The 26,394-nt window shown below is 39.3% G+C and overlaps 2 protein-coding genes across 6 annotated transcripts in view; one reads left to right on the top strand and one right to left on the bottom strand.

Moving 5' to 3' along the window:
• LOC144014795 (presenilin-associated rhomboid-like protein A, mitochondrial) overlaps nucleotides 1-26,394 on the top strand; it is a 69,190-nt gene that overhangs the window by 11,839 nt on the left and 30,957 nt on the right. For both annotated transcript variants that reach the window (XR_013282575.1, XM_077515076.1), the window contains exon 2: nucleotides 4,063-4,203. Coding sequence is in view for 1 of the 2 variants with exons in the window: in XM_077515076.1 (XP_077371202.1) it covers nucleotides 4,138-4,203 (66 nt within the window). In the remaining variant the exon portion in view is untranslated. The remainder of the gene's footprint in view (nucleotides 1-4,062; nucleotides 4,204-26,394) is intronic.
• The window catches only part of fgf12a (fibroblast growth factor 12a), a 71,257-nt gene that overhangs the window by 40,522 nt on the left and 4,341 nt on the right, over nucleotides 1-26,394 (bottom strand). The window contains exons 1-3 of one of the 4 annotated variants that reach the window (XM_077515112.1): nucleotides 17,122-18,094; nucleotides 16,174-16,221; nucleotides 6,829-6,939 (exon numbers count right to left, since the gene is read on the bottom strand). In XM_077515112.1, the coding sequence (XP_077371238.1) occupies nucleotides 6,829-6,939; nucleotides 16,174-16,221; nucleotides 17,122-17,317 (355 nt within the window). In that variant the 5' untranslated portion in view covers nucleotides 17,318-18,094. Of the gene's footprint in view, nucleotides 1-6,828; nucleotides 6,940-16,173; nucleotides 16,222-17,121; nucleotides 18,095-26,394 lie in introns of those variants that run through there. The other 3 variants (XM_077515125.1, XM_077515118.1, XM_077515131.1) reach the window with 3 other exon arrangements.

Here is a 26,394-nt window from a genome sequence, read left to right as displayed (position 1 = left end):
TTGCACAAAGTACCGTATTTTCCGCACTATAAGGCGCACCTAAAAGCCTTCAGTTTTTTTTCAAAAGCTGACCATGCGCCTTATAATCCAGTGCACCTTATATAGGGATCAATATTGAGCCGCAACAGGTCTCGCTGTCAAGACGCTATCGGTGACCCTGCACGATCGGTGACGCGCATGCGCAGAAGATCCCGCCATCTTGGATCGCTAGCTAATACTAATACTTTACCTCAGAGAAAATAATAAAACAGCTGTTTATTCATTTTGGGAGTGAATGGAGTTGTCAGAAAGCTGGTTTGTAATCTATTAAGAAAGTTTGACTGACCTATCTGACTGTTTTGTTGACATTCCCTTTAGCGCAGCACCATCTAATGCAGGGGTTTCCAAACTTTTTCATTTGGGGCCACATACAGGAAATCAGAAGGACGCAAGGGCCACATAATGTTATGAAGAGAAATTGTGTTTAGTCTTAAAAATTGTACAAATAATGAATGTATTTGTGCTCTTGCATACTTAGAAAAATGCTACAGTATATAAACCAAATTATTTATAATATGGCAGTAGGGTTATTATAGTTTTGCAATTTTTCATTTTAGTTTTTATTTTGATGAGTTTTTTTTTTTTTTTTAAATGTAGTTAGTTTTAATTAGTTTTCAGGCTGGTTCTGGTAGTTTTTTTTAAATTAATTTTAGTTCTTTAATAAATGCTTAGTTTTAGGTTAGTTTCAGTGTTAGTTTTAGTTTAGGTTTTTTTTTTTTAAAATGTGTATTACTTGTGCACAATATTTAAAAAACACCATGGCCGCTGCGTCCAGTTTATATCAAAATAAATCTACTAAAAATCACTTAAAATCATCCCCAAAGACTCATGCATTAAAATAATGACCAAAGACGAAAACAAAGGATATTTTTGCTATAATTATAGTTAGTTTTCTTTTTTAAAAAAGCATCTTCGTTTTCATTGTATTTTGTTAACAAAATTGTTTTTTGAATTTTTATTTTTTGGTTAGTTTTAGTTAACTAAAATAACCTTTAATAGCGCCTGTATTTTTCGACACCCTCCCTTCTTACTTTGAGCATCTCCAAACATTTTTGTTTTTATTTTATTTGAACTGAGTCAAATGCCATTTTTTAGAACATGTCGCGGGCCACTAAAAAATGGACGACGGGCCGCACATGGCCCCCGGGCCGTACTTTGGACACCCCTGATCTAATGCATGCATAACATAACCTCAGCCTCTACTGTAGCGCCTTACATATGGAAAAAGTTTTAAAATATGTCATTCCTTGAAGGTGCGCCTTATAACGCCTTATAGTGCGGAAATTACGGTACTTGAGTGCATAAATTGAGCAAATAATAAATAAGAAACGTCAGGATCAGGTCGCACCTCGTATGCAGGTCGCATCGTTCCCCTCGGTACCATCGTTTGGGGCGGAATAGCCGCTGAAAATAAATTACACTTTCTGTCTGTTGCTGAGGATGTCGCAGGTCAGGAAGGAGCATGGTTCAAGGCTAGAGGGCTGATCTATTATTCAAATAAACCCGCCTCGCAATCAATACATCCGAGGCGGAGCTGAATACAAAACTCTTTGTGCTGCTCGAGCCTTTTTTCCAGAATTGCCTTTCCTCTCCATCCCATTTTCTTCCTTTACCTTCAAACCGTCGGCGCTCGCGGCACCACATATGGAGAATTATTTATTGGGTACAAACGGAGACGGTGGTATTTTTAGTTTCATGCGGCTGAATTATTCACCGCGGCCCTTCATCCCTGCAGCTGACTTTGCTGCTTAACAAGAGGATTACCTCAAGGCGGGGGAAGCCCTCAACATACTACAAAAAAAAAAACCTCAAAAATACAACAGATGCCCTGAAACAGAAAGCCTTTGAAAGTGCACAGAGGACGCGCCATCTTTCTGAATGTTTTTCACTTAACTCTCTTTCCCCCTGTGCGGTAATCCGTCTCTTGCCATGACATTAATGTAGAAGTGGTTCCCGCTGAGGGTTTATCCTCATAAAACATAGAACACGCGACAGAGAGAGCTTGTTCTGTCCACCAGAAGGCTACCCGGGTCCGGAAGATTTGGCAAGACATTTTTCAGACGAGATCACGATTGGTTTCCGACTGGCTTCACTCCAGGCGGAAACCATTCAACATTGACATATGATTTCCTCTTATCCTCCTTATACTGCATCACTGAAAAGGCAGCATGTTCTAAAAAATTGGAAATTTAAAGTTCAACACATTCACTTTCAAGATGCTGGTTGAACCTCTTCAGGGTTCATTGATTTACGGTATACAATAAAACCATCCTGGTTTTTTTCTGTACATTTAAAGTATAAATACTAGGGGTGTGAATTGCCTAGTACCTGACGATTCGATTCGTATCACGATTCACAGGTCACGATTCGATTCGATACCGATTAATCCCGATACGAATGGTCACGATTCGATACCGATTAATCCCGATACGAATTTATAAGTCGATTGTTGCGATTTTTTTCCATTCAAATTTAGAAAATACTATCAGTAAATTTGTACATGTACACATGTACACTGTAAGATTTGTATGAATATATTTATCTAAAACTTGAGGCTTATAACCGTGAGCCACTGTACACAAACAGTTTGCAATCTGTTTCACATTTGAACAGCATTAAAATAAAAATATTAAGGCTTAATGTGCCGTTCATATAACTTTCTTCCATGCTCAAGGTGTGAATCCTAAAAAAATCAAAAAAAAAAAAAAAAAAATCGATTCTGCCGATTATTGAATCGATTCGAGAATCGCGCGATGTAGTATCGCGATATATCGCCGAATCGATTTTTTTTAACACCCCTAATAAATACGCTGTTCTAAATGATTAAGGGCTATATAAATAAACTTGACTTGACTTGACTTGACTTGACTTGACTTGACTAGATGATGTAAATTTCAAAGGAAGAAACGAGGACGTCATCACCACAGCCTAGTTTTTAAATTCGCCATAAAAGTATTAGGGCCAGTGATGGAAAAAAAAAAAAAGGTTGGCAGGATTCTGACTTTATTCTTATAAATCTGACTTTTCATTTTAAAGTGAGAATTCTGATATTGAGAAATTAAAGACAGAATTCGGATTTCTGATTTTAAAGTGAAAGTTCAGAATTCTGAGATTAAAGACAGGCAAGACATTCATTTCAGAATTCTCACTTCAAAGTGAGAACTTTATTCTCGAAACTTTATTATTCTCATTTTAAAGCGAGAATTCTGAGAATAATCGCTGCAAACAAAGTCATCATGCAATAAAGACAGGTAAAACAAAATAAAAAAATAAGTGGATAAATAAGTAAAGCAAATAAATATGAATAAATTAATAACACAAAATACACATGGAATAATATTGAAGGCTCTAGAATTATGTCAATGAACGGGGAATTATTGCTGGTTGTGGAAATTTTGTCATGTTGAAAATCATTTCTAAGGTGAATTGAATGATCTGAACATTTAGAATTAGTAATGGGAATGGCGTGAATCTGATTTGTTGACTGCTTCGTTGAGAATTAATACTATGTTTTTGTGGCAGCTTTATTTGGGAAAATATTGAATTTTTGGTAAATCACAATTTTTTATATGAATTGAATGAGCTCAACGTTTAGAATTTTCAATGCGGATAATGTCCATCTGTTTTGTTAAAAATGCCATCGGGAATGAATAAGGAATTTTTTTTGCGGGATTTTGATGATGAGTATGTTGAATTTTTGGTCAGTGGGAATTGAAAATTGTTGTCATGGTGAATTTAATGAGCTGAATGATTTAGATTTCAAATGGGAAACAATGTAAATGTTGAATGTGCCCATTGGAAATGAATGATAAACAACCTTGAGAGAAATTCAGCTTCATTGAGAATGAATGTGGAATTTAAAATGTAGAATATTGGGAAATGCTATTAAAAAACAAAACCATGCCTATTGGGAATATTTCACTGTGGTGTTTCTCTATGCTGGATTCCATTTATTGTGGGGGTAGTTTGTAATAATCTCTCATTTTTTCTCCATGTGCTTGTCCTGTTTCTTCTCTTCCGCAGGGTTAACGTTTTCCCCTTGACGATTGGATCTGTAAAAACAAGTCAACCGCTGAACAGTAAATCTTGAACACGGTAATGATGAGTAAGAGGCAGGAGCTCAGACGAACCTGCACACATAAGTTTACTGCCTGTATCTGGGAGGTGAGTCACACCACATTAACATTAAACACAGCCGACTTGCATTGTACTTTCTATTCTTTTCCTTCTCATTTATTATTGATGTAGAATTTGTCCTTTTTAGCCATACTGAATGAACTAAGCAGTCAGGACAGCGACACGCGACATCACTTGCCTGCGTCGCAACAATTTCCAGCATATTTGTTGAGCCATTAAAATTGCATCATGAAAGACAAAAATCAATTTTTAACACATGAAATCGGGAATTTGTAAAAAAAAAAAAAAAAAAAAAAGTAAAAATGTGGGGACTGACCAATGTGTATAGATTTGTGGAAAAAATATGAAATTGATGGACGAATGAGGTTTTGGAATAACATACAGTGGAAACTACTTACGAACGTCTCTTCATATGAAATTTTCGAGTTATGAAACGTCTCAATGGGAAAATATTGCCTCGTTACGAAAGAAATTTCTAGATACGAAAGGTAAAAATATATTACCGAACGCAACATACTTTCGGCTATGGCTATTTCCTACCATAGGTATCTATGAGCGTAGATACTAGATCGGTGTTTATACAGCGTCCTCATCATTCATCCCGCGGCGGTGTTCCGTTTTTCGTAAATGTATGAACTAACGGCCAACGAATTTGTGCAAAAATTCAAACAATTGGTGATTGATGAAGGCACTGTAAGTTTTTAATTGCGACGAGACGGGCCTATTTTGGAAAAAGATGCCTCGCCATACCGGAAGTTTCCATGAAGTTTCAGAATTAGTTTAAAAGAATCGCCCAGAAAAAGTGTTCACCAGTCGGGCGTTTGCTCAATAAGATGATGTTTGCCTTGGACATTTTCGAAGGATTGTTTAAAAAAAACAAAAAAAACATCCTTGGATCAGTTCTTTACAAAACACCAGGCAAAAAAAAAAAAAAAAAAAAAAAAACACTTCTGAGAGAGGAGAACATGAACCAAAGAGGGCAAAAAACGATGAGGACAGCAGTTAACAAGGTAAATGACCATCATTTTTATTCTTTACTCTATTCTGTATACGCACAACTCTCATTTATTGTGCAATAATCTAATTGTAACATGTATTTGTTACATGTTTTGATGCATTTTTATGCTTTATAAAACATTTATGTCTGAATTTTGGGAGGCTTGGAACGGATTAGGGCATTCACATGGAAAATGCGTCTCTACTTACAAAATTTTCTACTTAAGAACTTTCTTCCAGAACCAATTAATTTCATAAGTAGAGGTACCACTGTATACATATTTATAATTTCACATGTGCCTAGGACTAGAAAACAGTGGGCCTTAAATATTCACTGAACTGAAGTGGCATACTCAAAATTCGAGTTAGCCAAAATCATACGATCTTTATGGTGTTTGAGTATTCACATTTTGTGTTTCACTGAGAGGAGAAAGGTGGAAGAGCTTTGCAGGAAGAGAGAAAACTGCTCGTGACATATTAGCATAAAAAAGGCTTACAGAGTAACCTTTACACCAACACTCCCGTGTAAAACTTGTTGTTGTATGGAGGAAACTGCTGCGATAATCACGCATGCCTCCGTGTTCAATTAATCTCAATAATATGGCGTACGATCACGAGGCATGAGTCATCGAAGAAACCGGGTCATCACGCTTATGCAACAGTTCACATTGTTTACGGCACGTGCATTATTTTCAAGGGTTGGATTTCAATTTATGCTGTCAAATACACGGTACGACTGCAGAACGAGTTGCAGAATCTCAACTCAAATTTAACTCAAATTTCACTAACATAATATAAACCACAATACCATATTTAGACTAGTGGGGCTGCCTCGAACATAACGTCAAGAATTTTTGGGGCTGTTGACTTCCCTTTTACATAGTAGTTTTTTCCCTCTTTTAACTTGTTTATAATATGGCCCCCTAATTTGCTGGTAGCTTTTACTGAGTGAATGCCTAGGTACTGGCAAGCATTTAACTCATTTGCTCCCAATAACGTGTAAATATGGTTTTTTTTAATGTTGTAAGTGTCCCAAAGACATATTTATACGTTTTTTTGTTTTTCTTATGCTAGAGCATACAGAAGGCTTTGATGCAGCCTCTCAACTGCAAAGAACGGTTGCAGAAATGGTAGTTATTACACAAACGGCCAGCAGGTGGCAGCAGAGCAAAGGAGATCAACCAGGGCCATCTAGAAAAAAAGCTCAATTACTTACAATTTTAAATAGATTTGTGAAAACTGATGAAACATAGCTCTCTTCTAATGCTAATTTCTGCAAAACGGAAACAGATAGAAACATACTTTTTTTTCCTGATGAAAGAAGAGACTTTAATCTTTCTTTTGGTACGTTCCATGCTTGTATAGTAACTGAACACAATATTCTGTGGGCCTCGCAAAATCAGTCAAAATCCAGTAAAACAGCCAGGAGCGAACGGGATTGCTTCTGTCAAAATGGCTGGGAGTGAATGAGTTAAACAATGTGAAAAATGTCCACTCCTTTCTTATTAAGACCCTTGTATAATACCTCCAACCTCTTGATTTAGGATTTAAAAAAAAAAAAAAATGGATTGGATTGGATTTTACAGCACATACTTTGTCAACCTATGTAGTACGCGTGACTTGTTTTTCCCAAACGGATGCGAATGCGCCACTCACTGTTGTCGCTGTTCTCGTCCTTGCTGCCATCAATGGTTCCGTCGGGCTTCATCTGCAGGTAGAAGCCCTGCTGGCTGAACAGTCGTGTCACGATGCCTTTCAGCTGTGGCTCTGCAACACGCACATACGCACACATGCACACACATTGGGCCAAGCCCAACCCACCCCCAGGCCCAGCAAAGAATATGTCAGACAACAATTCTGAAACAAACCATCTTTTTTTTTTTTTTGACACTTTATAGTCTCACAACAAACAAATATTTATATTTATAGTGAAGGCTGGAGTGTACACCAAAGAACAGAATGTGTTAATAGTACATTTAATGGAAATACTTGAACCTGACGAACTGATCACCAATAATGAATTGTACTGAGACGCTTTGTGTTTTCATGATAATGAAACTCAGAATTTGCGGCATCATCTCGTTTGGACGGGAGATTCGACAAACACTTTTGACTAACTGACTGACTGACTGTGACAGCGCTTATTTCTTCATCTCAAAGTTTCCAGAGTTTTTTTTTCATTACGATAACCCCTGACTGACCTCCAACTTTGAGGCTGTGTCATCTGGTGCCTCGCCAGGGTGCTGCTGGAAATGCTCAACGCTTGAGTGGGGGAGGGGGAGGAAGCGGGACGGACATCAGGTGAAATAACCGCTGGGCGTCTGGCAATGCCAGGGAGGGAACGCATGTGTGAGAAAACGAATAGCCCTGTTTGATAAGCTTGGAGGCTAGTAATGAAATTTGATTTTTTTGTTCGTTTGTTTTGATATATATTTTTTTTGTTGTTGTTGTTGTTCCCTGTAATAGATGAGCCTTTCGGGGGCGGAAGCACGGAGACAAACAAAACAAATCATTTTGTATTCTCCGGCTGACAAAGGGAACAAATTATGCAGTTTGTCACAGCAGATTTGTGGAAGATCTGTGAGCATTTTTCGTTTATTTTAAGGAGCGCTGTGTCACGCACAGGAATGTGGGGCGGCATGCATAAGTGGACTGCACATGCCCAAAACTACATTCTGGCAATAAAAATAGGGGCAGAATGCTAAAAAATAAAATGGTAGAATAGGAGAAAGATTATTCTAATGTATGGAAGAAACCCTTAGGGAAAGCTACCAGTTGAATGTATGCGGAGTGGCATTCTGAGTTCTAGTTATCAATGTTCCATCCATCCATTTTCTTGACCGCTTATTCCTCACAAGGGCCTATCTGGGCCCAGCTGGAGCCTATCTCAGCTGGCTTTGGGCAGTGGGCGGGGTACACCCTGGACCAGTTGCCAGCCAATCGCAGGGCACACAGAGACAAACAACCATCCACACTCACAAGCACACCTAGGGACAATTCGGAACGCCCAATTAACTCATTTGCTCCCAATAACGTGTAAATACGTTTTTTTTAATGTTCTAAGTGTCCCAAAGACGTATTTATGTTTTTTTGTGTTTTTTATGCTAGAGCATACAGAAGGCTTTGATGCAGCCTCTCAACTGCAAAGAACGGTTGCAGAAATGGTAGTTATTACACAAACGGCCAGCAGGTGGCAGCAGAACAAAGGAGATCAACCAGGGCCATCTAGAAAAAAAGCTAAATTACTTACAATTTTAAATAGATTTGTGAAAACTGATGAAACTTAGCTCTCTTCTAATGCTAATTGCTGCAAAACGGAAACAGAATCATACTTTTTTTCCTGATGAAAGAAGAGACTTTAATCTTTCTTTTGATAGGTTCCATGCTTTTATAGCAATTGAACACAATATTATGTGGGCCTTGCAAAATCAGTCAAAATCCAGTAAAACATCGGGAACGAACGGGATTGCTTCTGATTTTCTTCTGAAAATGGCTGGGAGTGGATGAGTTAACCTGCCATGCATGTCTTTGGAATGTGGGAGGAGACCGGAGTACCCGGAGAAGACCCACGCGGACACGGGGAGAACATGCAAACTCCACCCAGGAAGGCCGGAGCCTGGACTCGAACCCGAATCCCCAGAACTGAGAGGCGGACGTGCTAACCAGTCATACACCGTGCCGCATGATGGTGATATCCATTGTGCAACATGTTCTGGAAAAATTGCTATCTGAGTCAAATTCTAATTGTCCTCCAAGGTCAAAACGAACTTTGGGGTTGATCCATTCAAGGGAAGCAACACAGAACCCCGAGTTACTTTTACTACATCTCTGGAGAGCTGAAGGCTCAGGATCCAGACTACTGAACACGTTTTTTTTTTGTTTTTTTTTCCCCCTCAACTTTTATGTCGAGCTGATGTCAGCTCATCGTGGGCCATCTGCTGCAGGCACAGCAGGCCCATGAAGAAGAGGGATGTTGCAATGGAACGTATAAAAGAAAAGGAAAAAAGGTGGATGCAGCCACTGTGACCTCATCCGATGGTTTCTGTTAGGAATCTAATGATACGTCCCCGTTAAGATTCAATCTCGATTTTTTTAATCCATGGTTCAATACACAATTTGATGTTTTTAATCTATGCATCCAACCATCATCACTTCATCTGTAGCATTCATTTGTCTTGTTCACAAGTGAAGGAAGAATGGAACGGGAGATCGGACTCTGTATCGGTCCATTGCGGTGTAGAGTAGCTGAGCCCAAAGGCAAGGCTCTCGATTTACCGGTCGATCTACGTTCCTACCCTCACATATGGCCACGAGCTGTGGGTCGTTACCAAATAAACAAGATCCTGGATACAAGTGGCCGGAATGCGTTTCCGCCGTGGGGTGTCTACTGCCCAGGCTCTTCATTAGAGAGAGAGTGGCAAAGGTTGCTCATCTGGGAGAGCCTCGGAGTATAGCCAATTCTCCACCGCATTGGGCGGAGTCAAGTGAGGTGGCTTGGGCATCTGATCAGAATGTCTCCTGGATCCCTCCCTGGTGAGGTGTTCTGGGGACAAGACACCAGGAGAAGGCCACGGGGACAACCTAAGACATGCTGGAGAGATTGTCTCCCGGCTGACCTGAGAATGCCTTGGGATTCCCCCCAAAAGAGCTGGATGAAGTGGCTGGGGAGAGGGAAGTGTGTACATCCCTGCTAAAGCTGCTACCCCAAAACCTGACCCTGGATAATTTATTTTACTATAACCATATTTTTGTGTGCAAGGATGTTGAGTTTGTCGCAATGGCTTTGCTGTGGTTATGCTTACTTGAGGTGTTTTGGGCACGGCACCGTTTTCCACAAGGGTTGACTTGTCAATCACAGTAGCCACACCCCTTCTAAAACAGACTCTAGGGCAGTGGTGTCCAAACTACGTCCCAGGGGCCATTTGTGGACCCGCCGTCCATTTTTTAGTGGTCCGCGACATATGCTAAAATTGGCATTTGCCCCAGTTCAAATAAAAAAAAAAAAAAAAAATGTTAGGAGATGGTCAAAGTAAGAAGGGGAAGGTGTCGAAAAACACAGGTGCTATTAAAGGTTATTTTAGTTAACTAATACTAACGAAAACACTTAAATTCCAAAAACAATTTCGTTAACGAAATAAAATAAAAAATGAAGATGCTTTTTTAAAAAAAAGAAAACTAACTGAAACTACATTTTATGTTTACAAATCTAACTAAAATAAAACTATAATTATAGCAAAAATGTCCTTCGTTTTAGTCTTTGCTAATTAATTTAATGCATGAGCCTTTGGGGATGATTTTAAATGTGATTTTTAGTAGATTTATTTTGATATAAACCGGAATAATGACATCACACGGAAAACTAATTAAAACTAACTCAATAAAAAAAAAAAAAAACTCAAAACAAAATAAAAACTAAAATGAAAAATTCCATAACAATAATAACCCGACTGCCATATTTCAAATAAATTGGTTTATATACTGTAGCATTTTTCTAAATATGCAAACGCACAAATAAATTATTTGCATAATTTTTAGGACGAAACACAATTTCTCTTCAAAACATTATGTGGCCCTTGCGTCCTTCTGATTTCTGTATGTGGCCCTCAAATGAAAAAGTTTGGACACCCCTGCTCTAATTTACATCAGGCTGTGTTGTAAAAAGCTAGTCAATGAGCCCATAAACATGTCAGTTAAATTAATCGACGCATTCAAGCTCATTTTATTTTTCACTGAATAAAGTTCCCCGTGTGTGTCTTTAAAAACAATGCTGTTATAAAGCACTTTGAAAAAAGGAGCCCAGACCACAGCCAATAAGAGAAGAAAAAAAACATTTTGTAGGTTTGTTTCAGAAAATTAACTAATAAAGGTAAATATATTTTCATGTTTAACTGCAGTAGACATCACCAAACATTAACCACACTATCAGAGGCGCAGTAGGGATCAATTCCGTCTACAGGGTGGCCCACAACTTTCTATTTCATTTCAACTATCATTCAGACAGATGTGATGCTAACAGCATTTGACAACTAAGGCTTAATTTGTAGTTCTTGTCAGCACATCATTTCTTTGCAGCCCTGCGGATAGACTTTCCTCGGCTTTGCGCGAACGCCTGCTCTAGGAGTTCGGTGTTTTCATCAGTGGCGGTAGTAGCAGGCCTTCCGCTTCGTGATGTTAAGAACAGATATTGCTTTGACAAACTTGCCGTGGATAGAGTAAATTGTACTATGCGTCGGAGCAGTGTGATGACCATGAACTAGTTTGCACAGCAGTATAAGAAGGCAGCAAAAGAAGGCACATTCAGTTACGAACACACTGAAGCCCAATTCACACTGGCTGCGGAACGGACGCGGTGCGTTTTCCATACGGCGCCCGTACGGACGCCGCAAGGATAGAACGCATTCAAGTCTACGTTGTCAATTCACACCAGCTTCGGCGCGGTGCGTCTGCGGTGCGGAACGATTGCGACGATACGGAAGGTTTCCGCAAGCGTTCTATTTTTTCCGGACGTCGCGTGCGGATTTTCATGAAGCTGAAGAAATGACACGAGCCGGACAGGAAGTCGTGCGTCTCGCATCAAGGTAAATACGGTATATTTCAAAATAAAACCGTTTGCAAATTCTTTGGCTTTTGGCGCACCATGAGACTTGTTCTTGGTGTTTTGTGGTGTGTATGAGTTTGATGTTTAGACTACCTATTTATGTATTTATTTATCTCTTTATTCACTACTTCTTATTTATTCACTGATGTAAAATGTGTATTAGGACTTCAAAATGTTTGCTCTGTTCTTGTTTACTGCAAAGCTGATGTTTATGTACAGCACTTTGTATACAGCAACTCCTGTTCTTAAAGCGCTTTCTAAATTGAGTTGAGTTGAGTTGAGTTGAGTTGAGTTGAGTTTTTTTTTTGGAAGGGAAGCTAGCTAGCTAGCTACATAGCATGACATGAGTCGGACATTTAAGACAAAAAATGACTTCAAAATGAATTTAAACATGACAAAATAACACTATTTAAACACAAAACTTACTTACCCATGGTAAAAGTCCCAGAAATAATGTCCAAAAACATTTCGATGTGACAACGGGCAAGCGTGACTATTGTTTACAAATAGGACTCGAGATACACGGTTGTTATTGGGTCAACTCAACTCTTCAGCGTCAACCCCACATGATCTCGTGTTCTGTCGGGAGCAGATTTCCTGACACGCAACGCACGCGGTGTGAATCGCAGTCCTTGCGGAAACCGTGCGGAAGCCGTACGGAAAACGCGCCGCGTCCTTTCCGCAGCCAGTGTGAATTGGGCTTTACTGTCTTCCATTTGATTTCTTTCATTGTCTTTTTTTTGGGGGAATATATTTATAGTCTCAAAGTTTTTTTTTTAATATAAATAATTATTGTAATTTAGATTTGTGGATTCATTCTAATGACGTTGCCGCCAAAAGGTTTGGAACTTTCGTAAACTAAGCACCCCGGTAGAAAGAATACCATTTCAAAGTCAAACTGTTAAAATAGTAAAATTGCATTTCTAATTTACACACAGACAAAAATGGTTTGGTGCTATGTATTTTGTTGTTGTTTTATTTCTGTTTTTTCTTTTTGATTTGGTGGGTAGTTGAGATACATATGTGGCCAGCAACGAGATCAAGGGTCCAGCTTTGGGTGTCGGGTGCACGGGTTGACTGCAAAGTCCAAAATGGGCCTTACAGACTTATTCCCAATGTTGATTTAGACAAAGCAGACAGGACAAATTCGTGGGAGCCTCATCCCTTCAAAAAAAGACAAAGAAAAACCTGAATACAATCTGTTCGATGCCCATTCAGCTAATGGCTGCAGTTTGATCCAGTTTTTGTACGACTATACAGTATTCTCAATTTTTTTCTTCTGAATTTTATGTCAAAATACAGCTGTTTCATTACCAGTTCAATAAAAACAACTATCAGAGATGTCGGTATCAACTCAACCGTCCGTCAACCAAGACATCAATCCCCAACTCACCTAACCCTTGTGGCCCATCCATCCACTCCTGCCTGGTCCATTCCATCCATTCCATTGCTTCATCATCCTTCACAGGCCGGCTGACGTGCCCGTGCGCACACGTCAGTCAATTACACGCGAAACGCGTGCGGCCATCACTGAGCGGCTCATCGGTTCCAATCATTTATCAGTTGAATGTGTGCCGTGTGAGTGTAGGACAAACAAAGACACACAATAGTGTAATGATTGCCATTGTGTGTATGTGTATAGTGCGATGGCTGACAGCAGCCAGTATCAAAAGGTCATACACGTACTTCATACTAAACAGGACAAGACATTTAGGCACGCTGACAAATGGTGTCATGGCCGTGAAATGGTGAATGATCACCTGTTCTAATAGCGGGGGACACACACATCATATTCATCAACACCAATGTACACCTACAGTAGAGCTTGACACACACAATATTTACAGACTTCGGAGGAGGAGCGAGGGTTGACGGAAACGCGGAACTGCCAATGTGGAATGAACGTTTTTTTGACTGGCAAATGCGTTCCAACGTATTTGCAAGTACGTTCGAAGGGCTTTAAATACGTTCAATGTCAATTAACTCATTTGCTCCCAATAACGTGTAAATACGTTTTTTTAATGTTGTAAGTGTCCCAAAGACGTATTTATACGTTTTTTTTGTTTTGTTTTTTTATGCTAGACTAGAGCATACAGAAGGCTTTGATGCAGCCTCTCAGCTGCAAAGAACGGTTGCAGAAATGGTAGTTTTTACACAAACGGCCAGCAGGTGGCAGCAGAGCAAAGGAGATCAACCAGGGCCATCTAGAAAAAAAGCTAAATTACTTACAATTTTAAATAGATTTGTGAAAACTGATGAAACTTAGCTCTCTTCTAATGCTAATTGCTGCAAAACGGAAACAGATAGAAACATACTTTTTTCTGATGAAAGAAGAGACTTTAATCTTTCTTTTGATAGGTTCCATGCTTTTATAGCAATTGAACACAATATTATGTGGGCCTTGCAAAATCAGTCAAAATCCAGTAAAACAGCCGGGAGCGAACGGGACTGCTTCTGTGAAAATGGCTGGGAGTGAATGAGTTAAACGCTTTTTAAATATGTTAATGTATTTGAAAATATGCTGAAATGTATTTGCAAACACGTTCAAAGGGATTTAAATACGTTCAAACATACTTGCAAATGGCTCGAACGTACTTTCAAATTAAACGTATTTGCATATATATAAAAACATATTTGAAAATATGATAAAAATATATTTGCAAATACGTTTGAACCACTGATCTGAATATATATATGACTGGATAGTCAATAGGCCAAGACTGTTGAGGTTGCGGGGCCGCCATATTGCTCCTCCCAAAAAACGTTCCTTGGCATACGATCCTATACATTTACAGTATCGAAATTGGAGAATATTGGAGACAGTACTTCACAGCATGGTGTTTTAACTTTCTGAAACATAAACAAGATGACTTAAGAAATTTTACAACTTGCCTTAAAAACGTGTAAATTAGATGCTTAATGATGTTTAGTACAGGAGGAAACTTAAAAGAATTATAACTGTAATTCAACAAAAGAGGTCTCTGCCAAATCTAATATTGGGGTCTTACGAACTGATCGATTAAAAGAAAAAGGGGGTCTTCAAAGCAGCACATACCATCCACTTATTTTTTATTTTTATTTTTTTACTTATTAAAAATAGTGACCACCCCAGCACAACGTACTTGTCGGCTAAATGCTAACAACATAGCATTTTTTCCCATGATGCCACGTGGTATTGACTTGTACATGCACATTATAGGAAAAAAAATGTTCAACGAAAATTATGGACTGCAGACATTACAGTAAATCCTAAAAATAATATATAAAGTAAATAATAATAATAATAAATAACATAATAATAATGATAATAATGATAATAATAATACAATAAATAAAAATAAACAATGTTTTGGGAATTAATTCATATACGTATTTTATATAATGTAGATCAAATGCGGAAAAAAATAAAATTACTTGCACATGCACAAGTCATTACCCCGTGGCATTATGGGAAAATATTTTTAAGATGTAGCCTAATGTACATTTGAACGTATATTTGCAAATATGTTTAAATGTATTTGCAAGTCCGCTTGAACTAATGCTGTCAAAGTTAAAGCGTTAACTCACTGATTAATCACAAAAAATATTACATTAATCACGTATTAATGCAGATTAATAACTATTAATTTTGACGCAGTTGATCCTTTAGTTTTGACAGCGGATGGTTACGTTTCAGGTACCACAGGTTGTTTGAGCAATAAACATAACTACATGTATTAAAGTGTTTAATAAATGTTTGCATATGACATTCAGAATATTTATGTCAAAATATTGGGGTATTTTTTTTTTAATTATACATGTTATTAAATGATGAGAAAAAGATGTTGAAGACGTCCTCAACATTAAATTTTGGAAATAATTAACACATAACGGGTGCTCTTAAAATTTGGCAGGCAAAAATGTTGGTTAAAAGGCTTTTTAATTAAGTGATTAATCATGATTAATCAAAATTCTAAAATGTGATTAAGTTGATTAAAAAAAAATCATTTGACAGCTCTAGTTTTAATGGATTTAAATATGTTTAAACATACTTGCAAATATGTTTGAATGTATTTGCCAATCAAAAAATGTTTACTTCACATTGGCAGTTCCACGCTTCCGTACGGGTTTGATCCAACATTGACCAAAAATAATAATAAGCAGAAATCAAATGAGGCAGAGCCAAACCTTTTTTTTTTTGAAAGGCAGCCACACGGAAATGAGAGGACAAAAAAGTCAGCAATCAGACAGGTGTTGAAGCCCAACGGAGCCCCCCCTCTCTTTCCTCAATGTGTCCCTCCCAGCCAACCCCACCGGCCCGAAAAGTAGGAGGAGGGGGGGGGGGGGGGGAGTCGACATGGGCGCAAGATGGGGTGGAGACGAGAAGAAACACAGCACACACGGATGGAGGCTGAGCTACTGACCTAGCCTGCAGCCCTTATGGGACACCTGTGGAGGTTTCGAGGGTGCATCTTACCAAGTACGGGGGGTTGGTTGGGACAGAAGGAGAAACAGTCTTTTAAAACAGGCAGATTTGATTTATTAAAAAAAAAAAATCCAGTGAATCGGCTTGTATAGGCAAAAATATGTCAAGGCATGAGTGGGAGGGGTTCATATTCAGAATCACCACGTTGTCACGTATCGCTCACCCGAGCGTTACCTTACCTGCCAAATAGCGGCCAACTATTTTTTTTCATCTGGCGTTTTATGGCAGTGGAATTGTTGACTGGCGCTGATCCATATACGAGGTTTTAATCAGTCTGCTTGTCTGTCTGCGGGACTCTCCCATAATAACTACCTGGGGGTACATCACTGCGCACCAACACGGAACTACCGTGAGGCATCAATAAAAGCCGAGTAGCTCTTAATCACTGAACCCCCCACACCCCCTCCACTGCAGTAATGCTCCCACTCTCCGCAATAAACATTTACCATTAAAACATTTAATCTGAAAAGAGCCTTGTGGTGCACTGCGGTGCAACTTATTCCCCTCCTCTGGAAAACCCCAATCAGCATTCATTTGGAATTAAGAGCTCTAAGGGGCGAGGAGGTGGGGGGTTGGGGAAGGGGGGTGTTGTTCTGGTTGTCACATGCACGACGGAAAAGTCCTCGTGCATTCTTATCAGGATGACATCACAGCCAAGACGTGTTCTAAGACATCAGAACGGAACAGGTGGATTTGTTTTCTGGCACCGTGGAGAAATTCTACCTTCTGTTGGGTCATTTGGGAGCCAGCGACTGCAGTACAGCTCCGAAGAGGAGCGGGGGAGGGTTTGGGTTGGGTTCGTCTAGGGGGAGGGGGGGGTACTTTTGAGGGGTCCATTCGCACACACTGCGCGCATCAGGGTGGCCGGAGCACAGCTTGCACTGACCTGGTCGCCGGCGCACGGGTCTTTTCTTGCCGCTGCAGAAGCGCACTTTGCTGAAGACCCCCAAAAAATGCCGCTCGCACAGGGAGCGGGGGTCCTTGCTGGGGCTGGGCCGACGCTTGGACGTGGACACCCGGTCGCTGTTGGACTCCCTCGCCTGGCGCTTCTGGCGGATCAGAGAGCTGGCGATCGCGGCCATCTCCCCGAGTCAAAAAAAAAAAAAAAAAACTGCCAAGAGTCTGGTGCGGTTGACAGGCGAAGCTGGTGCAGAATTTTGATGCAAAAAAAAAAAAAAAAAAAAAGAGAGATGGTAGATTCGGAGTGTCAGACGCTTCAACCGAATGTCATCCTGATGAGCCGAGTCCGGAACATCATTGAGATTCCAGTTGCATCTTCGAGCAATATAGACGAACTTTGTCTCACTGCCGGGACTTAATTGCGATCAATCTACCCAGTGGACCGTGCACACATGCAACAGTGTTGATAAGTCTCGTGTCATCGGGGAGCTTCTGCCTTCTGCTATTCCATGTGAACAGCGTCGCGTCTGAACAGCACGGTTCTGAATCCTTCAGCTGCACGCCAAGCCTCTCCTCTCCTTTCTCCTACTGGCCTTCTTTTTTACAATTATTCATATGGACTGCAAAAAACAAAAAAACAAAATGTCCCTTTAGCTGTTTAATCCATGCGCATGACTGGCAAACGGCGCTGTGCGAGGAGTCCAGATGAGCCCGTGCATGCACGCTGCACGCGTCGGTTCCGATGATGGCACCTCTCAATGCAACGGGGAGTAAGGGTGGGGGTAAAAAAAAATTTAAAAAAAAAGATGCAGAGATGTGATAGAAGCCTGCAGGGGAGATTTCCGTCTCAAAAGCAACAATTAGTTTGACGGGAGCGCAAAAAACCAGAGCGGCGTTATTCCTCGCTGCGTGGACGCTCGCTGTGGGTTTGCTCCAGCGCCGACAGACAAAGTGAACGCTCCATAGACCGCCTCACCCTCTTCCTCCCTCTCCTGCTCCTCCTCCTCCTCTTCGTCCTCCCCACTCTCCCTTTCTCTCCAACTCTTTTAACGCAATCATACGTGATTGTGTTAGAAATTCTCACAGCCACGCAACGAGAACGCTGGTGGAAAATGTGAATAAATAATGAGACAAAAAAAATGGAAGTGAGTGGAGGGTGCTGCTAAATGTCTCACTATGTCTCCATTTGGATGAATGTGGGATGTTAAGCAACGGGGTCATCGAGTCTTAATTATATGAGGACATATTTGTATCTCAGGGCTGAGGAACCGTTTACAAATTTTGACTACAACTAGTCAACGAATCAATGCCTCAACTTTACCTCTGCAAAATGAAGATTATAGCTTTGGATTTGATTAACCATTAATGCAGCAAAGCACGTGGAAATATTTGAGCACTTTCACTTGTAAAACGCGCAAGACTATCCTCGAATATACAAAAGCACAAATGCGCGTGAAAACCCATCCGCTAACGCTAGCTGACGAGCAGTCTAAATCCTCACGTCCGCCGTCAGCGAATTCGCAACATGCCCTCCGGTAACAATTAAAAGAAAGAGAACACAGCGTTGCTTCTGCCTAGACAACAAAATAAAGACAAGCTGGGGTCAATCAATAAACTCTTTATTGTCAAAATGAGCGATTCATGTCGCCAACAGCTAGCGTTTCACTCGTCTCAACAGTCGAAACCCATAAAACTCTATCACAACAATCCATCGAGCACAGGGGTCGGCAACCTTAAATACTCAACGAGCCATTTCGACCGTTGTTCTGTCAAATCGGCATACGCGTATAGCTACCTCTATGAAAACTATATTAAGCGCAATTTCTGGAGAAATTGCGTGGGAATGCTGAAAGCTGAATGCTAATAGCTGAATGCTTATGAAGTAAATTGAAAGATAAATTATGTGAAAATTACAAAGTTTTAATTGAAGTTGAACGATAAATGAATAAGAAGAAAACTTGAACTGCAATGTGTCTAAGGTGGGATTTAATCATTTCAGAGAAATTATAATACATTTCCCGAAACAATTGTTGTCAAACCATCGAATGTACGAATATGGTCCTAAGCGGGGTTTGAACCCAGGTTCTCCATGGGGGAAGAAATCGCTCTAACAACTGAGGCTAATGGCGTATTTATTTTAAAAATAGCCATCTGATGAAAGCAAACGTGCATCATCATTTCCGTGAACTTGTAATGCATTTCCTGATATGATAGTCAGTTGGTATACAGTTATATCACTAAGCATAATTGCCATGGCTATATTTGCAATCCACAGTCAGACGTGGGATTTGAACCTGGGACCTCATGGTTACTGGGTAATGCACTTAACCAGGTACGTCACTGACCAGTGTCAGAGAGACAGTAATGATGATCAGTTGTATATATGGAAGTAGGCGTGAAAAGTGGGACGTCAGTCCCATTGAAAATGAATGGGGAAAAGTTGATATTTCATGTTAAATTGTGCTAGTACTGTAAGTAATGTGGAATTAAATGATATATACCGCGCAAGGCGTGAATTTTTTAAGCAAATTGAAATTTGAACGGTGTAAATCGGAAGTATTATGTGGGAGTTGTTTCTCGGCAAATAAGTGAGGCGAATAAAAATCCGAATAACATATGTGGGATGCTTTCAGCATTCCCACAACTATGTGTAGCCTCACCCTAAACTCAACACGAACACCCAACCCGTTCTTACTGCGCATGACCTGTTCCCTACAGCGCATGCACAGAAGTGCAAGGTATGCTACTCAAACGGGTGTGCTGTTTTGTCGAGACACACGAAAAAAATTCACTTAAACTGAGCAGAATAGTTGGCCAGCTAAAGCTCCTTGCTGTTGGTCTGCTAACGCCTCGATAGCAACAAACAGTTTTCAAACTTGGAAGTCGGACCTGAGAGACAAACTTAGCTTAGCGCTAGCTAGGATGAGGCTAGTATCAATGTAGCTGGATTTAAAATAGGACCACAGAGAAAAAACGTCCTTTGTTCTGATGTTGGCCCGGGTATGCAGCGGGATCCCGGAGGTTAAATACGTTATTTTGACGCGCTGGTGTGTCCCACTCCAATACGTTTGAATGACGTATGCGATATGGCTTGGTAAACGTGATCAAGATAATGCACAATGTGCTTTATCTTGCTCTAAATGTAACTTTCTGATCAAATTGTTTTTTTTTTTTTTCATTTGTTGGACTATGACATGTTTTGTGGCAGAGTAACCCATTCAATTTGATTTGGTCATTTGGTGGCTAATGTCAATACCACAAAGAGCGAATGCCGATCTTTGGTTCAAATCTGAGCGCTAATTATTACACACTGTAGCAAGTAGTGACCCTGCAGTTGTATTGCTGTTAGGAAGTTTTGACTATCAGTGAGTCCTTGAAGGTATCTGAAGATGACTGGATGAACAATTTGGGGGTTTGCGTCCTATACAACGAGGATGGAGGGTAAAGTGAATTAATTTCGTCTCCAAACACGAGGTGTGTTTGGAGACGAAAGACACAGCGAGTTGACAAATGAAAATCATCGAGTAATCAATGTCCACTCGACCTTAGCATCGACAAAAAAAGAACAAAAAAACTTAAGGATGTTCAACCCTGATGAGGGGAAGTATTTTTTTTGTTTTTCTCTGAAGGTCTTAAAGATATTTGACCCACAGGACAAAGTTGCTTCACCCCTGACAAACAGTATGTGCTGTCCTTTTTAACACAACCACTCTAAAGTGGAAGTAGAGCTATCAAAATTAATCGATTAATCTACAAATAATCGATTATCAAATTAATCAACAAGTATTTTGATAATCGAGTCAATGTTTGGACCCAGATTTTAATTTAAAATTGTCCAAATCATCTGATTTCAGGACATCAACAGTAATTGTTCACTGATATCTTGAGTGCTTCATGAAAGAAGACTGATTATCTCCTGTGTTCAATCAAAATAAGACATTTGCAAACATGTTTTTACTTTGGAAAACAATGACCGAACCGATAACAGAGTACAATATCAACCCCGCTTTTATTTATTTTTTAATCACTATATAAACACGAAGTATGAAATAAACACCAATCAACTTTCATAAACAGTAATCAGGGGGGAAATGCTTTTGTAAGACACTTTAATGCAACATTAAGATGAATCTGAGTAATCTAAAAAAAATATAGATTGAATAGTGGCAGCACTACAGTTGTCAGATAAAAGATTATCTTAAGTTGACCAATTATCCTGTAATATGGTGCGTAGAGGGCCTTTTCCGACCTGAGGATGAACATAAATAGAGCAGCAACTGGTTTTTGTTTCATAAGCAACTAGGGTAGTGAAATCAGATGAAGAAAAATGGCTGTGTCTATACACTCTTAAAGATTCAAGATAATTACAACACCCGTTGCAGGAGGAAAGCTCTTAATATCCTGGCAGATTCTGGCCATCCAGCACACATTCTCTTCCCATTAGGTAGGTGCCTACAAGAAATTAGGGCGCCTGCCTCAGGGAAAGTTTACGATTTAAAACAGTTGGCCTAAAACGTCAACATGATATGTACTTATTTGTATGCGTTTATGTGGTATATTTCAGTTTTTAGGTACAAGTGTGTTGTAATGTATGTATTGCCAGGTAATGTACATTATACTTTTGACATGAATATGACAAATTTGTGTCTCACAAGTCATTCACTACAATGAATGTAGTATTTGTTAGCCTAGCTTCTTCTATTTCTTCTTCTATGACTAGTTTCCCTTCAGTTTGGTAGCCCTGTGGCACGATGCTGCCTCTCACAGGTCAGTCTTGGTACTGCAACAGACGTATTATTTTTTTCGAATGAATGCAGCATTTGTTAGCCTAGCTTCTTCTATTTCTTCTTCTATGACTAGTTCCCCTTCAGTTTGGAAGCCCTGTGGCACGATGCTGCCTCTCACAGGTCAGTCTTGGTACTGCGACAGACGTATTATTTTTCGAATGAATGTACTCATAACAAGAGACATTGTTTTTGTCTCCAAAAAAGTTCCAAATATTACAAAGAACTGTGCTATAATTTAATTTTATGTTTTGCCAAATTCTTTATTCACAAACGAAGACTTCTTAAATCGCCTCCCATCTTTGCTGTTTTTCTGATAGAATTTGAGTTATATTTACAATCCCTTCATTGTATCAAGTCTGAGCGATATGAAAACATTTATGTATTATTGTCGACTCTTGTATAACCCCTGGAAAGTGAATTTGTTTTTGTTTTGTTGAGCTTTGTATTCATTGTTTTGTATTTGAAAGTGTGAAGAAATAAAAAAAAAAAGAAGTAGTTGTTAGCCTAGCTTCTTCTGTTTCTTCTATGACTATAGTTTCCCTTCAGTTTGGAAGCCCCGTGGCACGATGCTGCCTCTCACAGGTCAGTCTTGGTACTGCGACAGACGTATTATTTTTCGTTATGTGTGCTGTGTGGTGTTGATCGTCTCAAGTACACTACACACTATTGCCATCATAACAATGCATTTCTTTTCACATTTTAATTTTGCAATTTTAAAACTCAATATGTGTACCCCCACTTTGGGCCACAATAATGAACAACAGGTTTTGGCACACAGCAATGGAACATAAAACAGCGATGCAGTGAAGACAATGACAGAGCGTGTGTGTGTGCGTGACAGAGAGCGCGAGCAACAGTCTCCACCAACACAGCAAAGCCCGTTCTTTCTACATCAAACATTTAAAAGTTTTTTTTTCCCGGGCTCATTTTGACACATTCCCTCCAGTAGGGACAAATGCTTCTTTTATTTATACTCCCTCCTTACATAAGAAGTGAATATCATCGGTGGAGCCCCCCCCACCCCCTCCTTGTCTGAGAGTGAGATAAGAGGGACAAACACATGCAGGCTTTTCCCAGGGAGAGAATAAAGATAGCAAAAGACAAATGGGCTTTGCCGGCAAGAGTCTAAATCAACATCTCTTCATTTATAGCCCGCCGAAACGCGATTGGCTTGTTTTGACTTGGGGAGGAACGATACGTCACGACTGTGAGAAGAAGTGTCGATAACAACCGCATCCATCATTCTCAGGAGTGTTGTGTTCTTAAAAGGGGCGGGGCGGGGGGCATCAGCTGGTGGTCTGGTGGATGTGGAATGAGGTTTTGCAGGAATGGGTGGGCTTTTGTGGTGTAGAGGCATGTTATGAATATACAATCTGCTACAAAGACAACTGATGTTCTTTTTCCAGCCAAGAAACAACTGCTGGCGCACGAAATATGCTGCAGTAAAAACAAAATGTTATGTTCTGATAGATATATTAAGTATTTTGATTATACACTATGAATATGTTGAATTAAGCTTTCTGCGTTTGAACATGAGGAAGAAAATGAACCACTCTATGACCGACGTGGTAAAAATGCATTTCTTCATGTCTGCTGCCCCCTTGTGGTCACAGACCCAACCACAGCTATTAAAAGGTATTTTGTTGCAAGTTTTCATCCACTGAAGTTCATCATTACGTTAGTGTCCTTGACACGTTGAAGCCAACTTGTCATCTTTTGCTTTTAGAGCCTTCAATGAAGCAAACGTGCTGATTTTTTGGGGGGACTGTGAATGCAAACTCACGAGCACTGAAAGAATAAATTCTGCACAGGACAGCCAGAGCTGATCGTTTTAAAAATAAAGGAAGCAAAGTCAAATTTGAGAGGGTATAGAGTCATGAGTTTTAGCACTCTGTTGCAGTATCTGAAAGTTTACAGAAGAAAAGAAAAAGCCAATTAAAGTTCTCCACTCTGATAACCAGTTTTGTGTACAGTACACCGTATTTTCAGAATGAACATTCATTTGATCTCAATCAACCATGGGAATCCGCCCAAATTCATCTAAAATATTCCTTAGATGAAGCCACAGTAAATGCAAGAATATTATATTTCAAAACGACGGTGATCACCCTTTTTTGTCATAAGTACCTCCTCACTCATACATGTTGATGATTACCGTTATCAAAAAGTAGAATGTAACATAACTATTGTTAAATTAAAAAAAAAAAACTGAATATGTTGCCTTGAAAAAAAATATATAAATTAAAAAAAAAATATGAATCAACACTGCCACTCATTAAATATAAAACCATGTCACAATATGCACTTCTCAGAATTTGCCAGTCAACCACAAAAGTGACTAATCATCCATACAAGACATTCCAGCTGCCTTTTTTATTTTTTATTTTTTAATCGACACGTATTAAAGCCTGGTGTGAAGTAAATATTGCAAAGGAGATGGGGGCGTCCAAATGTAAAACAATGCAAAATATTTTACGCAGCTTTGGCTCAGTGCCAACTTTGTGCACTTCCTGCTTCATGTGCACTTGTTTGACCCCCAAACGGTGACTTCAAGTCAATTTTTTTGCCATCTAGCTGAATGGGAACAGACTTCAGAAAGCATACTGAATTTCTTCCATAGGCACACCGTTTCAGACCGCACAAAACTTCAAAGTAAAATAATAATAATAATAATAGTAAATTAGAAAGGGAGGAGGAATTATGGAAAGTGTGACTGCCTTGAAGAACAAAAACAAAGCAAAATGGAAATGGTTAGAAGTTCTGCACCAATAAAGAGAATTAAAGACATAAATTGTTGCGCTAAATCACAATTTTCTTAGAACCCGACTTCCACATTTTTCTCAACTTCCCACCAAACAATTCAGGACATTGTGTTTATTTGTGTTGATTTGCAATTATTTATCATGGTCTCATTCTTTTATAACACAAAACAACTGGCATGAAAACTGTCATGACTGGGTCATGCCAGGGTTAAGTTTGGGACATGCAAGGGTCATGTTTGGGTCATGACCGTGAGTGTCTGTTTTGAACCGGCATCTAGTTTCACCTGGTCTGTGATGTCAGGAGTTATGTGACGTCAAGAGTCTTTAATCTCTTTATCTAGTCAACAGCCAATCAGATAATTCCATGTCAGTCCTGTTACCCACATGTCAAGCCACAACCAATCAGATCGATTCGCTGTCTATATAAGCCTTCTGAGAAGGGTGTGTTTTAGTCGGATTTTTACCTCTGTTCCTCTGTGCACCTCCCAAGTTAGTTTAGCGTCACGTGATTCTCGATGCCTTCTCGTTGTTTCTGGTCAAGTCAAGTTAGTTCCACGCCTTTTGATGTTGTGCGAATAAAGTGTTCAAATTCTTATTTGTGTCTGCATTTTGGGATCCAACTCCAGAACATAACAAAAACAGGGGTGTGTAGACTTTTTGTATTGACTGTAAGGGCAAACAAAAAGTTTTATGCAGATCCCAATATCCCATATTGGTTTTTTTGTTTTGTTTTGTTTTGTGTTTTTTTTGTTTTTTTTCAATAGCACCGATATGCTGCTTTTGGTCCACTTGTCTTAGAGGTCGGTTGTGCTTACTTTTAATTGACTGGCCTGAATTTTGAGAGTGATCTTGACTGAAATACGGAAGATTATGATCATGTTTATGTCGCAAAAGCCCGCAGTAACTTTTAATAGTATAGTGGAGAGGGGGCTATACAGTTAAGGAATGAATGGAGATGATAATTATTGGGTTCCCACAGATCTTAAGTCTTTTCAATGAAAAAAAATCTCAGGTACAGTATGTTCACAGCACAAACAGAGGGGTGCTATGAAAATATTTTAAAGACGATAATGATAATAATTTGTTCAATGAACTGATTACTACAATGATTGGGAGGCATTTTCCCGACGTTGTTGTCATATCCTCCTGACTACCAGGGGAAAAAAAATATTGTCCAATCATGTTTATTTTGATATTCCCCAATCTTTGTGAAGTAACTGAAATACTATATATATATATATATATATATATATATATATATATATATATATGTATATATGTATATATATTTTTTTTCTTAAACTATGATGTGTCCACTACAGAGGACATTTTTTAAAACTTAAATGCTAAGCTCAAATACAGTTAAAATAATTCAAACAATATTTTCATGTGTTCTTAAGAGTCTTAAGGAAAACATGCTAACAACATTTAAAGCCTAAATTTGTTCAATAAAAAGTCTTTCCACTTACTTTTCCTCTTCCCTAAAAAGTGCTTGCACTGAGGGAAGCCATTTTCTTTTATGATGCAATCAAAGGTAGCAAAGCCCCACCCCTACACATTTGGTATCATTGGAAAGCTCTGCATGTCCTCTATAGAGCACAAAAGGAGTTAATTTAATCATATGCACTGGGTGGGAGATGTTCACGTTTAAAAAGGTCCACTACAGAGGACAAATTTGAATTGCTGGTAGTCAGGAGGATATTTATGAAT

The sequence above is a fragment of the Festucalex cinctus genome, chromosome 1, assembly GCF_051991245.1.
Source record: "Festucalex cinctus isolate MCC-2025b chromosome 1, RoL_Fcin_1.0, whole genome shotgun sequence".
Classification (NCBI taxonomy): domain Eukaryota; kingdom Metazoa; phylum Chordata; class Actinopteri; order Syngnathiformes; family Syngnathidae; genus Festucalex; species Festucalex cinctus.
This window is presented reverse-complemented; position numbering and strand designations above follow the sequence as displayed.